This window comes from Borostomias antarcticus (genome assembly GCF_949987555.1).
Source record: "Borostomias antarcticus genome assembly, chromosome: 18".
Lineage (NCBI taxonomy): Eukaryota > Metazoa > Chordata > Actinopteri > Stomiiformes > Stomiidae > Borostomias > Borostomias antarcticus.
In genome coordinates, this window is record NC_140251.1 from 7,844,565 (window position 1) to 7,858,714 (window position 14,150).

The 14,150-nt window shown below is 51.1% G+C and overlaps 1 protein-coding gene across 1 annotated transcript in view; it reads left to right on the plus strand.

Moving 5' to 3' along the window:
- The window catches only part of scaper (S-phase cyclin A-associated protein in the ER), a 74,836-nt gene that overhangs the window by 3,595 nt on the left and 57,091 nt on the right, over positions 1-14,150 (plus strand). Inside the window, exons 2-12 of the mRNA XM_084453223.1 lie at positions 4,122-4,239; positions 5,177-5,253; positions 5,561-5,758; positions 7,447-7,547; positions 8,286-8,402; positions 9,207-9,334; positions 9,722-10,017; positions 12,361-12,528; positions 12,652-12,718; positions 13,194-13,311; positions 13,741-13,852. Of these exons, the coding sequence (XP_084309349.1) occupies positions 4,122-4,239; positions 5,177-5,253; positions 5,561-5,758; positions 7,447-7,547; positions 8,286-8,402; positions 9,207-9,334; positions 9,722-10,017; positions 12,361-12,528; positions 12,652-12,718; positions 13,194-13,311; positions 13,741-13,852 (1,500 nt within the window). The remainder of the gene's footprint in view (positions 1-4,121; positions 4,240-5,176; positions 5,254-5,560; positions 5,759-7,446; positions 7,548-8,285; positions 8,403-9,206; positions 9,335-9,721; positions 10,018-12,360; positions 12,529-12,651; positions 12,719-13,193; positions 13,312-13,740; positions 13,853-14,150) is intronic.

Sequence of the window (14,150 nt, forward strand, 5' to 3'; positions counted from 1 at the left end):
ACTTCTATTCAGTATGTACTCTTCTGAGCTTTCTCTCTGTCCGTCTCCTGCTGTCGCTCTCCCTCTGTCTCCCTGCATGAGTCTGTGACTAGACCTGCTTTTAGGACACCCTACCCCTGCCCCCACACACTCAGCAAAAGACAGAAAGAACTAGCTCTTTTCCGTGTATGTGAAGGACAGGTCTGTATTTTGGTCAGCATAACAGGAGTCCAGGTTCCTGCGTTCAGTCTAGGCTGTGTCCAGGTCTTTGTATATAGGATATGGAGAAGGGCTCCAAAAGACAAGCGTCTCTTCCAGAGTTCTGGCCAGGTGGCAGGTTATCTGCAGTTGATTTAAGTGGATCAGGATAGCCTTGCCATAAGCCTGGCCTGCCTCATTCTGCACAGTTAGCCATCAGTCGTGAGTGCTTAGACTAGGCCTCCCCACAACAGTCTGTCCTCTGATGGTTGCCAAACCCAAGCAACACTGTGTTAATGTTCACTGTCAGCTGGATGAAGGGCTACTGTGTTCTTGCAGCTTGCTATGTTCTCCATTTTGGTTGGGCCTAGGCCAGGGGTCAGGAATAACCTTTGAGAAAAAGAAAAACATGTACTCTCGGGAGTTGCAGTTGATGAAAACAATGAGTTTGAAAGATAAAACACAGTGTGGCTTTTTGAAAGAAAAAACACTGTGTGGCAAATGTTGTCTTTCGATATTGCTGTTCCAATCAAACATACCTCTGAACCAGGTTTGATTGGAAGAGCAATATCAAATATTGAGAGAATACTTTTTCCACAGCGTTTTTCATCTTTCAAACTCATCAGTTATAGCTACTATATGACTACGTAAGAGTCATTCCATTCTTCTTTGAATAATCTGCACTTTTCCTTGCGCAAGTTTTATTCCTGAATTGTAGGCCTCCCATGTCGCATCATACTGTAAAGTGAAAGCGTCCTGACAGAGTAACAATTTGCTAGAAATTGTACTCGGAGCACAAACCTCTGCCCCTGAATGCATTTCGTGGCTCTGTGCACGGCAAACTTGAATGGGTTCTAAGGTGGCCCATGCTACACCCCTCGACCGAGTTTCATGAAAAGCGGTCTGGTAGTTTTTGCGGAATCCTAGTCCAAAAAATGAATGTAGGTGAATGGCCGGCCCGGTCGTGTTTGGGCGGCTCGTGGACCCGTAGTTCGGATCTGCTCCAAAATTGAATGGGTTCTAAATTGGCCCATGCTACAACCTTCCACCGAGTTTTGTGAAAATCGGTGCAGTAGTTTTTGTGTAATCCTGCTGATGGATGGACGGACGCGGAAGACATTACTTCTCGCCCAAGTCGCTGGGGCGGAGGTAACGGTCATAAAAATTAAAAAAAGCTTGTTCCATGAGCTGTCCATGGTGTTTGTGTCTGAGTCGGACAGGCGTGACTAATACAGCTGCATTACAAACGAAACCCTTAGACTTTATTCAGTTGGTTTCAGTATCTATTTATTCAATATTTAAATAAATATTGGAGCCACAAGTTCCTGACGCCTGGCCTAGGCTATTGTGCTTAATGCACGGCTGGTTTCTGTTCTGGTTAAAGAACAGAGCATGTAAAGCATCTTGCTCAGTGAATGTAGGTTGAGGTGTCCCTCCCAGGGGTATGACATGGTAGCAGACCAGGACACCGTCTGATGTTTCTGCATGTGTAAAACCTAGCCAACCATAACCATTCCTCGGTGCGCGTGTTGAAACAGATAACCAATCCTCTGTGAACGTATTGAAACAGAAGCTGCGTTCAGTGGAGCTGATAGGCTGAAGAGGAACTACTGCATCAGTATGTGTGACATTTGAGATGATAGGATTAACAATCTTGGTAACAGCAGTCTAATTCTATCTTTTTTCCACTAGTGGTGCAGAAATATTGCAGCCTGTTTGAGTAAACGATAGATAGGGTCAGTGTGACAGTCGAGACTCGAGATGGAACAAGTTATGTCCTGTGACTCTGTTGCTTTTGGAGCGGAGGATGCCAGAGAACCAACTCTGCTTCAAGTCACAATTTGCATTGTCAAGTCCACATCGCCATATTGGTCACCCAATCAAGTTAGCTTTAATTCAGCACTAATTCCATTTTTGTCCAACACAGGATTCCATTTAAAATTCAATTCACTTGCCTCCATTTCAGTGTGGACACTGCAAATAGAGACCTACTCTTATTATATCTCTGCCATTGCAAAGTGGGACACTGTGCTCATGGCTGCGTGAAGAAGCTTTGCCCCCCGGGCTCCACATATGAGATCCTAGACTGTGCTCCGTGTGCTGTCATAATCTGACAGTGTGCATCAGAAAGAGGAGGGGGAGAGGGTGGGGGTATTGCTTCAGCATTAGGTCAGCGTGCGTGTGACCAACTGAATGTTACAGCAGTTACCATGGAGAGGTTTTCAGATTGTTTATCATAACACACGGGCACGAAGAGCCCCTCAGACTCATAAGGAGAGCCAAGGCATTTCATCTTCCGGACTTCTGTCTGTTCAAGACACTGCCCGCCCTGCCAAAGCGCCTCTCACACATCGTTATGAAGTGCACTCATGCACTCAGTAACACAGCAGGTCAACCCTGCAGTAAACTGTGCACTGCGAGCTCCTGCTTCCTGTCTGCGTGTGATGAACGTAGAATTGTCGATAGAGTCGTACAATACTTGTTACATTACATGTTTTTTTTAATGCGCCAGCCCAGCATGACAGATGGCCCAGGTGGAGTTTTTAATTATTTTTTTGGCCATAGATGCAAACCTGTAAATACTATCTCGAATGTAAATACCATCTCGAATCTATCAGCTGCATCAGCAGGCCTAGACACATCTCTTCAGTTTTTGGAACGAACCCAGCAGTTTCCCTTGGTGGTTATTTCTGCAATAAAATTCACACCCACAACTATTACACCAACATTTTGATGGTTTGCTGCCACTCACAAAATTATCATCACACAGTTCTTTCCTTTAGGCCTATTTCTCTGGCCCATCGTAAAAAGTCTAATTCTCCTTCTACTTTAGAATACCTTTTGGGATTCTGAGTGAGAACAGACTATTTTGTTTTCATTAACAGACTTTGGAAATGGACTTCCCTTTCCAGAGGCAAACAAATCAAGTTAATTTTTATTCTGTTTTACTTATATTAGTAATTGACTATTAACGATTAATGACTGTTATTGACTATTGACTATTAATTGATGATAGTAAGATGCAAATGTCTGTGCTTGTCAATTGTTTATCTGTTTAAATAGGCATATATTGGATAATATTAGATATTTTATGCGGAAGCCCCTGATTTTTTGCATTTTATGGTAATGGTAGATGATGGACTGTACTTGTATAGCGCTTTTATCTAAAGTGCTTTACAAAGAAGGCCTCTCATTCACCCATTCACACACCAATGCCATGCAAGGTGCTAGCCTGCTCATTGGGAGCAATTTGGGGTTCAGTGTCTTGCCCAAGGACACTTGCAGGTAGTCAGGAGGAGCTGGGATTCGAACCAGCTTCGAACCATGGAATTGTGGTTTAGCCGTGGCGCAGCTTTGACCCTAAACCAGTAATTATAGGATTGGGCCACCTTTAGGGAAAGACTTGGGTATAGTATTACTTGCACTGTCTTTTACTCATGGACGTGTTATCTGTTACGTGTTTTTGTGTATAGTGTTGTGTTTTTGTGATGATTTGTAGTGTTTGTTTTAAAGCTGCACCTAAATTGCTCTCCGGGGACAATAAAGATGTATTGAGTTGAACTGAGCCTCTCCACTGAGAGCCATGATGTACAGTAGATGGCCCAGGTGCGGGGCGTACAGTAGATGGCCCAGGTGCGGGGCGTACAGTAGATGGGCCAGGTGCGGAGCGTACAGTAGATGGGCCAGGTGCGGGGTGTACAGTAGATGGGCCAGGTGCGGGGCGTACAGTAGATGGGCCAGGTCAAGGTGTACAGTAGATGGCCCAGGTGCGGAGCGTACAGTAGATGGGCCAGGTGCGTGACGTACAGTAGATGGGCCAGGTGCGGAGCGTACAGTAGATGGGCCAGGTGCGGGGTGTACAGTAGATGGGCCAGGTGCAGGGTGTACCGTAAATGGGCCAGGTGCGGAGTGTAATTTAACAAGCCTCTCCATGGCGTCCACAGGCGTCTTTCCAGCGGTCCAACAGCCAGGACAAGGTCAGGAGGATCGTGGCGGAGGAAGGCCGCGCTGCTCGCAACCTCATCGCCTGGAGCGTTCCCCTGGAGAACAAAGAAGAAGACGGTGATGAACACACACACACCATCAAATTCTGTCACCCTCTTGGATGATCCACTCTATAAGCGTGGTCATGCTTCTACGTTTGTTTGAACTTCGAAGTAGTAGAGTAGAGTTAGGCCGTTTGCCAAGTCAGTGTTTTCATTCTTCAGCCGCAGTAGCAGGTGTTGCTGTTGACATACAGGGTATGACTCATGTTATTTGTCCACATGGAACAACAGAGACCCTTAACTAGGTCATATTAGGATCAGGTCATTGTGGAGTGGTGGGACGGTAACTTGATTCTAGTCACTGCTGGTTGTAACGTAATAGCCTACTGCTACACCTCACAGCTATTTTACCCCCTGCTTCCTAGGCCATGCCTGCCCCCCCCCCGACAAGATTTGTATTGACTTGTGTTGCATTAACTTCATAAAAGAACATTAATTCATTAATTCTGAAGAGGACATGCTTTGTAGAAACTTTTGACCATTTCATGGAATGTTCATAATCAAAACGATAATGCCACAATTTACAGTGCAGTTTATTGGCGTTTAAGGCTTGTGGTTTGGACGTGGGGCATGAGTGAGTCCCTTTAACACCTACTCAGAGCTCAGAAACCCCACACCTCCTCACTGTGTGTGCGTGTGCGCGTGCGTGCGCGCGTTTCTCTCCTTTTCCACTGCCCTCCCCTTCCTTCTTTCTCTCTGTCTCTCTCTCCTCTCCTGTGTTGTGTAAGACCCTGATCATGGCTCTTTAACTCTCACGGTGTGTGTGTGTGATGTTGTGTGTGGGTGCTGTTGTGCGTGTGTGATGATGTGCGTGGGTGATGTTGCGTTTCCGCCCTCAGGCTGTGTTCCATCTCTGCTCACAGATGCCGCTGGATGACAGACCACGGTGACACATGCTGATGATTGTTCTGCTCCATCTGAAATGTTATTTCATTATTTGCTTTTCCTCGCAGGGAAGTCAAAGAGCAGCTCCAACAACAATCCAAGGGCTCAAAGAATCAACTCTGGGCTTCACAGAAATAAGAAACAGGTGGGCTTATAGTATCTATCTCTAAACCAACATGGATGGAAGCCAATTTCTGCCTACACATAACATGTTAGTTTTATGACTACAGGATGTGTGTAAAGGCGTCTGAATGCTCACTAGAGGGCAGCACACGCCTAGCTGTCCCAATCATAGAAGGTCCCTGCACACACAACACAAATAAACACGCTCTACGAGTTTGGAAAGGCTGGCATCGCCAGACTCTGCTCAAGACCATTCGCTAGTCCTCAGCCTATAGGGTTAATAATTATTACTCTTGTTTGTTTTTTTCTCTGCCTCCCTGTCTCCGCAGAATGCAGGTCTGGAGAGTAAGAGCGCTGCCGGTGCGCTGCTGGACAAGGGGGCGGAGAAGAGCCCCGTCAAAACCCGGCAGCCACGCAAGGTGGACCTGCGAGCGCGCTACTGGGCCTTCCTCTTCGACAACCTGCGGCGGGCCGTGGACGAGATCTACGTCACCTGCGAATCCGACCAGAGCGTGGTGGAGTGCAAGGTCGGTCTCTGGAAACTGAGGTTGTGTACCCCGGTATCCCCGTAACCGCTGGGGAAGGTCATCTCCACCTCCGTGGGGGGTGGGGGGGTCAACGGGGTCACCGGGGTCACCGTTAACCTGCCTAGTATGCAATGGAGAGAGAGGCCTCTTGAAGAGAATGAGATGTCCTACACCCTCATGACCACCAGAGGGAGACATAGAGCTGGCAGCTGAGTTTCTCCCCAGCTCCTCACATTCCTCTAGTTTCCTGCTTTGTGTCAGAGGGGGTCTGAAGGCGTGCTAGTGAGGGAATTATCACGGGGCCTTCTCCGGGGCCCGGCCAGGGGAGTGGACGTCGATGACATGATGGTGTAAACACCATGGACGTGTGTGTTGTGGTAGTGGGGTTTCTGTCGGCTCGCAGGCACGAGATCTGGGCTGGCCGCGCACCGCTCTAGAGCAGAAGCCCCTGAGTGCTTGTGATACCGGCCCCCAGCCAGCGGGGCACAATCCCCCGGAGCAGTTGGAAAGCTGCACCGTGTTCTGACACAAACAGCCCATCTCCCCTGCCCCCCCCCCCCCCCTGTCCCACAGCGCCCCGAAACCACCCACAGACACCGCGGGAGCTCATGTTGCCGTGGGGGCCCGCAGCCTCTAGGAGAACCGCAAGGGGGTCTCACTCCCTGCCGGCCCTGGGGCCCAGGTTGCCGGTCTGTCCCGTCCCGCGCCGACAGGCCTTATTCTGGGGGAGCGGGGGGGCTGATTTATGCTTGTATATTAACGACGCCCACATCTCTTTAACCTACAGCCCCCCCGGGCCTAATTAGTTCTTACCAGGCGTTTGTTCCGTCCCGGCTCAGATTTATGCTCCCTCAATCCCGTGGGGCGGAGCGGAGAGCGGGGAGGATCCTCCGTCTGCCGGGGGGGCCAGGACACACCTTCTCTGTTTGGAAGTGGGCCATGGACAGGGGGGGGGGGGGGGGGGGGCGTCCGGCTTAGCTCAGAGGGAATCTTGTGTGTTATAATTATAGTTTGGATTTTTATTCCCTCAGGAAAGACAAGTGTAGCGTTCACTCCCGACAGGCTCGTCTTGCTAGTGTTCATAATGCGATGACCAGGCAGGTTTTAGGGTCTCGGGCTGTCCCCCTGTGGAAGGTTACGAGCGGGTCGTATTTAGGCAAGCGTGCCGTTTGAACGCCGGGTGAGTGTTTGCGCTTCTATAGGGTCTTCACTCACTGTCTGTCATGTCGCCCCCCCCGGCCCCCCAGCTGTGGCTCCTTCATTATCAGATGAGCAGGACGCAGTGGTGCACCCGGGCTGGGGGTCCCGGGCTGGGGGTCCCGGCCCGTTAACTAGCTCTAATCAGCAGGCTTGCTGCTGGACACATCTTTCACTGGCCTGACTGCTCTATTAACTAAAAGCACCATGAAGCTTTTCTCTCAATTACCACTCCCTCCACACTCCCCATTAATCAGCCCTGTCCGTACACACACACACACACACACACACGTACGTCCACCTCCTCAGTGAGAGATGGTCGTGGACTGGAACAACTGCTTCATATCTGCTGTCATCTCCATGATCATGATGATGTCGCACTATGTATGTTGCCTCTGTCCTATAGTCAAAGTCAAAGTTGGATTTATTTGTCACATACATAGGTGGGACTGTGTAATAACCTCCCAGCACTGTGATTGGTTGTGTTCCAGGAGGTGTTGATGATGTTGGATAACTATGTGCGAGACTTCAAAGCTCTGATTGACTGGATCCAGCTGCAGGAGAAGCTGGAGAAAACAGACGCCCAGAACAGGTGACCTATGCCCTCTCCCCCTCTCTCTATCTCTCTACCGCTCTCTCTGTCTCTCTACCGCTCTCACTGTCTCTCTACCCCGCTCTCTCTGTCTCTCTACCGCTCTCTCTGTCTCTCTACCACGCTCTCTGTCTCTCTACCGCTCTCTCTATCTCTCTCTCTCTCTCTCCAACTCTCTCTCTCTACTTCTCTCTCCCTCTACCTCTCCATTTCTCTCTCTACCTCTCTCTCTACTTCTCTCTATCTCTACCTCCCTCTCTCCCTTTCGCTCTCTCTACCTCTACCTCTCTTTCTTTCTTCCTCTCTCTCTCTCTCTACTGTACCTCTCTCTCTCCCTCTCTCTCTCTCTCTTTCTCTCTCTCTCTCTGTCCCTACCTCTCTATAACCACCCAACCAATCACTCCCTAACAAAGCCCAGATCAATAATAGGCTTTGCTGTAATTCAAGGTGAACCACCGGTTTATTGGCTTTTCTTCAACAGAATAATCACAACACTCTTAAATTGACTAAGGTATAGAAACTATAAATTATGCTCTTACATTGCCTCCCAATTGTCCATTTAAGTTTGAACGTTAATCGATTCAGACAACCTGAAACTTTTTGGCTTGTCTCTGTCATCACATCCTGTTGGCACTGCACAAAACCTGGGCATTGTAGTGTTGGGACTGGTATTAACATTTAGAATAATACAATACTTTGACTATCAGGAACAGATTTCTTCTTCCATTGTCAATCCAGACCCACGTCTTTGGCCTGGGAAGTGCGGAAGATGTCCCCAGGACGCCACGTGATGCCCAATCCCTCGTCCGACCGCATCGTCCCCTCGCCAAGTGCCCGGCGGTCCCTCAACTTTGGGTAAGCTTTCTCCAGCGCCAACGCCTGGCATGACGGAGCCTCCGATTACAGTAGACACTCGCTGTGATTGGTCTGGAAAGAGAAACACAAAGTCTAAATTGATAAAGTGGCATAACATCCTGTAATTAACGGATTGATGTCCGATGCGATGCCAAGCCCGCCTGTAGAATGATCTGCTGATGGGGGCCATTGATTGCTGATGGAGGGACATTTGTTTAATGTAATTTGTCGAGCCCTTCACTCCTTCACCACAGAAACGGCGGGAGGTGTAGATAAACGTGTGGTTGAAGACGCTGAAGCACTGGTTCAATACGAGCGCGTAATCAGAAACCAGAGGAAATGGGTATTGATTATGATGGAGGTCTGTTCCCTGAGACAGCCCAGAGAGAGAGAGAGACAGAGAGGGAGAGACAGTGGGAGAAAGGGAGAGAGAGATTGAGACTGAGAGAGAGATGCAGAGAGAGAGAGAGAGAGAGAGAGATATTGAGAGAGGGAGAGAGAGAGAGACAGAGACAGAAAGAAGGAAGGAGAGACAAGGGCTGCCGGGGTCAGGATAGGCCGTTGAAGAGAGGAGTACACGCCCTGTTTTTTGCTCGATTCGTTTTGTTGCGTAGCGGCAGAGCCGTTGTGTGTGCTGCCAATTCCAGCTGGTGTGTGTGTGTGTGTGTGTGTGTGTGTGTGTGTGTGTGTGTGTGTGTGTGTGTGTGTGTGTGTGTGTGTGTGTGTGTGTGTGTGTGTGTGTGTGTGTGTGTGTGTGTGTGTGTGTGTGTGTGTGTGTGTGTGTGTGTGTGTGTGTCTCCTCAGCGGCCCGCCTCCCACGCTGGCCGTAGCTCGCCTCTCTCACACAGGCCCCAGCTGGGCCGACCGTGTCAAGTCCTCCCAGTCCCTGCCTGTCCTCAGCCAGAATACCACCTGCCCTGCAGACAAACCAGGTACTCACACACACACACACACACACACACATAGACCCATAGAAACCCTCACACCACACACACACACACACACACACAGACACAGACCGATAGAAACCCTCACACCACACACACACACACACACACACACACAGACCCCTAGAAATCCTCACACCACACACACAGAGGCCATAGATAACCTCACACCACACACACACACACACAACACACCCATAGAAACCCTCACACCACACACACACACACACACACACACACGCACACACACACACACGCACACACACACACACACATAGAAACCCTCACCACACACACAGACCATATAAACCCTCACAGGGTTTGCGTGGCCTTCAGTTGGTTCCTCTTCTGAGCGCGCATCCTTCTCTGTAGGTAAGAAAGACGCGGAGGGGTGGGAGATGGTCCAGCGCGGGCGCCCCGCCAGGCCTCGCCACGCCGCCATCGTGGCCATGGTCAGCCCGGTCCTGGCCAACGCCTGCTCCACAGAGGACAGCAACAACAAGGTGAACCAGCAGCAGCAACAACAACAGCAGCATCTCGGACCCTCCTGTCACCCGGAAAAAGACATGGGCCAGTTCCTGTCTGAGCCGAGCCAGCCAATCCCAGAGGAGCTGGCGCTCTTGGAGGAGAGCGGAGAAGTGAGAGAAGAGAAGTGTCACGTGATGGAGGTACACCCGCCCCACCAGCAATCCCCCTATAGGAATTATTCAGGAAGACAGGAGAGGTGAAGCGGAGTAACATTAGACCGGCTTATCAACCACGCTGTTTTTGTGTTGGGCTCCGCGGTATTCGTAGACAGGCTGTCGGGGGTGGGGGGGGGGGGGGGCATCGTGGGATATCAACTTTAAAAGCCATCGATTCTGCACTGACATGTCGGTGGCGGGGCGGTGCCAGAAATCTCATTTTCGTCCTCGTGAAATGAGTACCGTCTGGACGCCTCGGATCATAACACTTGGTACGGGTGTGTCCGGGGCGTCTCCTGATCAGGAAATACAAATCTGTATTTCCTCATTGTCATCACCGTCTGTCCAATCAGAGCTGGATGTGTAGGGCATGTCAGCACCAGCCTCCCTGCATGACCGGTGTGTTTGTTTTCAGCCAAGGCTTGTGTTTTTAATTGTTTTTGTTGTCCTTCGCTGCTCTCATGAAATTGCTGAACATATGCATGTGTTTAATGGTGTGTGTGTGTGTGTGTGTGTGTGTGTGTGTGTGTGCGTGCGTGTGTGTGTATGTGCTTGACTGTGTCGGTGCAGCCCCCGTCGGACAGTACGCAGGACTCTGGGCGGTGTGCCGACGTCGCTTCTCCCCCCGTGCCGCCCCTCCCCCCCCAAGCCCCAGACCCCCCCGCCGCCACCCCGTCCTCCGCCCCGTCAGTCCCAGGCGTGGCCCCCCACCTTGCCCCGGACCCGACCTGGGGTGAGGAGGGTCTCGGTGCCGGGCGAGCCCAGGGGGAGCGGGGGGTCACTGCGGGGGGTGCAGCCGCCACATCTGCTCCGGGACGGGCTGAGGCTCCCCTGGCCGCAGTGGTGAAACCGGAGTGTGTGCTGGACCCCACAGAGCTTTCCACTGTGAGTGCTGAGAGATGGTGGAGCGGGAGGGGGAGGGGGAGGGGAGGGGGGGTTGGCAGGGTTCCCCTAGGGGGCCCTCACCACCTAAACACAGTCGACTTGAGAAACCTCCCGGCCCCCGACGTGCTGCAGATCTCCCCTCCCTCTGAACAGCCCCCTCAACCGGCCAGGCACACGCGGGACGGCTTCAGTGTCGGGGTGGGGGGTGAATGGATTGCCCCTTCGTAACAGTGGAGGGTGGCAGTCCTGACACTCCTTAGGTCAGGAGGCTTAAAGACGCACTTGTTAAATGTTGAAGAAGACAGCGGTGGAGCGAGGGCTCATGGGTCGATGGTGGAGTTTGTAGCGAGGGCTCATGGGTCGATGGCGGAGTGTGGAGCGAGGGCTCATGGGTAAATGGAGGAGGGAGCAGGTGAGTTTATCAGACGGTGGTCCGGTGTCAGGTTTACTAAAACGAGCCCTGCTGACATACTGCAAGTACGTTGCCTCCCTAAAGCGAGACGAACCCAGGGTGAACGTCCCTCTTCACTAATGTAACGACCGCCACGTACTACACTCCCTCAGGCTTTTCACGGAGGCCAGTATCAGAACGTAGAGACGGAACAGCACCGGGGGGGAAAGGTTATCCAAGCTCAGTCAGGACCTGGTCTCTCTCCACATGACCCGTCCAGACGCACCAGGGAGGGCGGTTCAGACGACGTCCAGCGCTGTTTAGACCGTACCGCGGACCAATCATTAGAGCAGACAGGCTTCAACGCCTCCCATCACTCTCTCTCTCTCTTTCTCCTTCTCTCTCTCCACTCTCTCCCTTTCTCTCTCTCTCCCTCTCTGTCTGTCTCTCTCTCTGTCTCTCACACTCTCTCTCTGTCTGTGTCTCTGTCTCTCTCTCTCTCTCTCTCTCTCTCTCTCTCTCTGTGTCTGTCTCTCTCTCTCTCCCGATGTCTCTCTCCCGTTCCCCTCGTATAGTTAGACCGGAGCCCCTGGCCTCTGTGAGCGATACTGTCGCCCCCCTCCCTCACCACTCATGAAACGGCCCAACCTTAGATGTAGAAATGGACGTCACACGCTACAAGGCCCAGCGTGAACATGTCTGAGAAGCGCATTGAAGTTTAGTCGCAGGAACTAACTACCCATCTAGTTAGTGTTTAGCCATTTACTAGGACCCTGGTCAGTGGAACAGTCCTGCTAGTCCTTCCGCCATCTCTTCATGCTCACAGTGAACAGACCCTGCATGACTCCTGAATGCTTCTGCACTTGTGATTTTGTGGTGATTTGTGGCGTGTTATGATTTTTTGCTTTCGGGGTTGATTTTTCTGTTCCCCTCGACATTCTTACAATAATCACAGGCGCAAATTCGAAGGAGAGATATTTGAGGAGCTTCGGTGAAGGCATCATCTGCTGTAAACTCTGTACGTGAGTTGGTGTCCGTGTGCTGTGCCACAGCCCCAGTCCATGGCGGAGGTGCTGGCCAAGAAGGAGGAGCTAGCGGACCGTCTGGAGAGGGCCAACGAGGAGGCCATCGCCAGCGCCATCGCAGAGGAGGAGCAGCTCACCCGCGAGATCCAGGCTGAGAACAACGACCTGGAGACGGACAACGAGAGTGACTTTTCTGTATGAAACACACACACACACACACACACACACACACACACAGTGCATTGATTTGAAAAGGCCAAAATTCAATGACCATATTAAAGCTGATTATAAACTCAAAACCTCTGTCCTCTCCCTCAGGCCAGTATAGGCAGTGGAAGTTGTGGACTCAACATGGATTGGAGTGACATGTTGGCTGACTATGAGGGTTGGTTTCCTTCTGTGATGACAGCATATAAAGCGTCTGTGTTTGCTGTGTATGAGTATCCTCTCTGGAGCAGGTTGTGGCCAGGGCTCCCCACTGGTCATGGAATTTCTGGAATATCATCAATTTTAAAGTATTTTAAAGTCTATTCCTGACATCCTTTTTTTTAGCCATGTCATGGAATATCAGGGTATTTTGTTTGTAGCATTTTAGTTGCCATTCATCAACATCAGTGTGATATTTCTCAGCAGTATTTTTCTTTATCGGGTTATCACACACGGTTGAGGTTGGTTACTTGATTTTTCAGCGCCCATTCATCCCCCTTCCCGCTCATCAACAGCTTCTCCGTTCATTACAGGTCATGGAAATTCTGCTTTTTAGTCAGTGAAAGTCAGGGAAAAGTCAGGGAATTTGACATTTGACTTGGAGTGGGAATCGTGTGTAACCCTCTCACCCCCCCCCCCCCCGCCCTCTGCAGCACGGGAGCCCTGGCGTCAGAGCACCTCCTGGGGGGACATCGTGGAGGAGGAGCCTTCTCGGCCCCCGGGACACGGCATCCACATGCATGAAAAACTCTCCTCGCCCTCTCGCAAGAGGTGAGACCCCCCCCCCCCCCCCCACACACACACACACACACAAGCACACACACATTTTCCAAGCGGAGGTCAGAGCTACTGTCAGTTGTAGGAGAGTTAGTCTCGCATAGCCAGCCGTTCTCCACACACACCGTGCTTCGCGCTGTTCCAGCGCTGGAGAAAGGTCTGGCTGCAACCCATTATCATTCTGAGATGGGGGAGAGACGGCCCTCGTGATCGATGCCCGTTTGTTGGCTCCCAGTTTGCTCGCTGGTCGGCTCCTGGTGTCTCTGGCAGTGACCAGCCAGCCTCATTCTCCTGGCTGCTATTCTCTCATTCACCCTGGGTAGACCCCCCCATCCCCATACAGATGCTTGTTGGTAACGTGCTCATTCTGGTTGTTCTGTGTGTGTGTGTGTCTGCGCTGGTTGATGTGTATCCGTTCCCTAGAACCATCGCCGAGTCCAAGAAGAAGCATGAGGAGAAGCAGTTGAAGGCCCAGCAGCTACGGGACAAACTGAGGGAGGAGAAGTCCCACAAGCTGCAGAAGCTCCTGGAGAGAGTGAGTAGTACAGAGTAGTAGTGGGTAGTACTGAGTACCAGAAGCTCCTGGAGAGAGTGAGTAGTACAGAGTAGTAGTGGGTAGTACTGAGTACCTGAAGCTCCTGGAGAGAGTGAGTAGTACAGAGTAGTAGTGGGTAGTACTGAGTACCAGAAGCTCCTGGAGAGAGTGAGTAGTACAGAGTAGTAGTGGGTAGTACTGAGTACCAGAAGCTCCTGGAGAGGGAGAGTAGCTCTAGCCGTCTTGTGTTCTGAGCTACCAGTGTGGGCGGTAGCTAGGGCTGCTCGATTATGGCAAA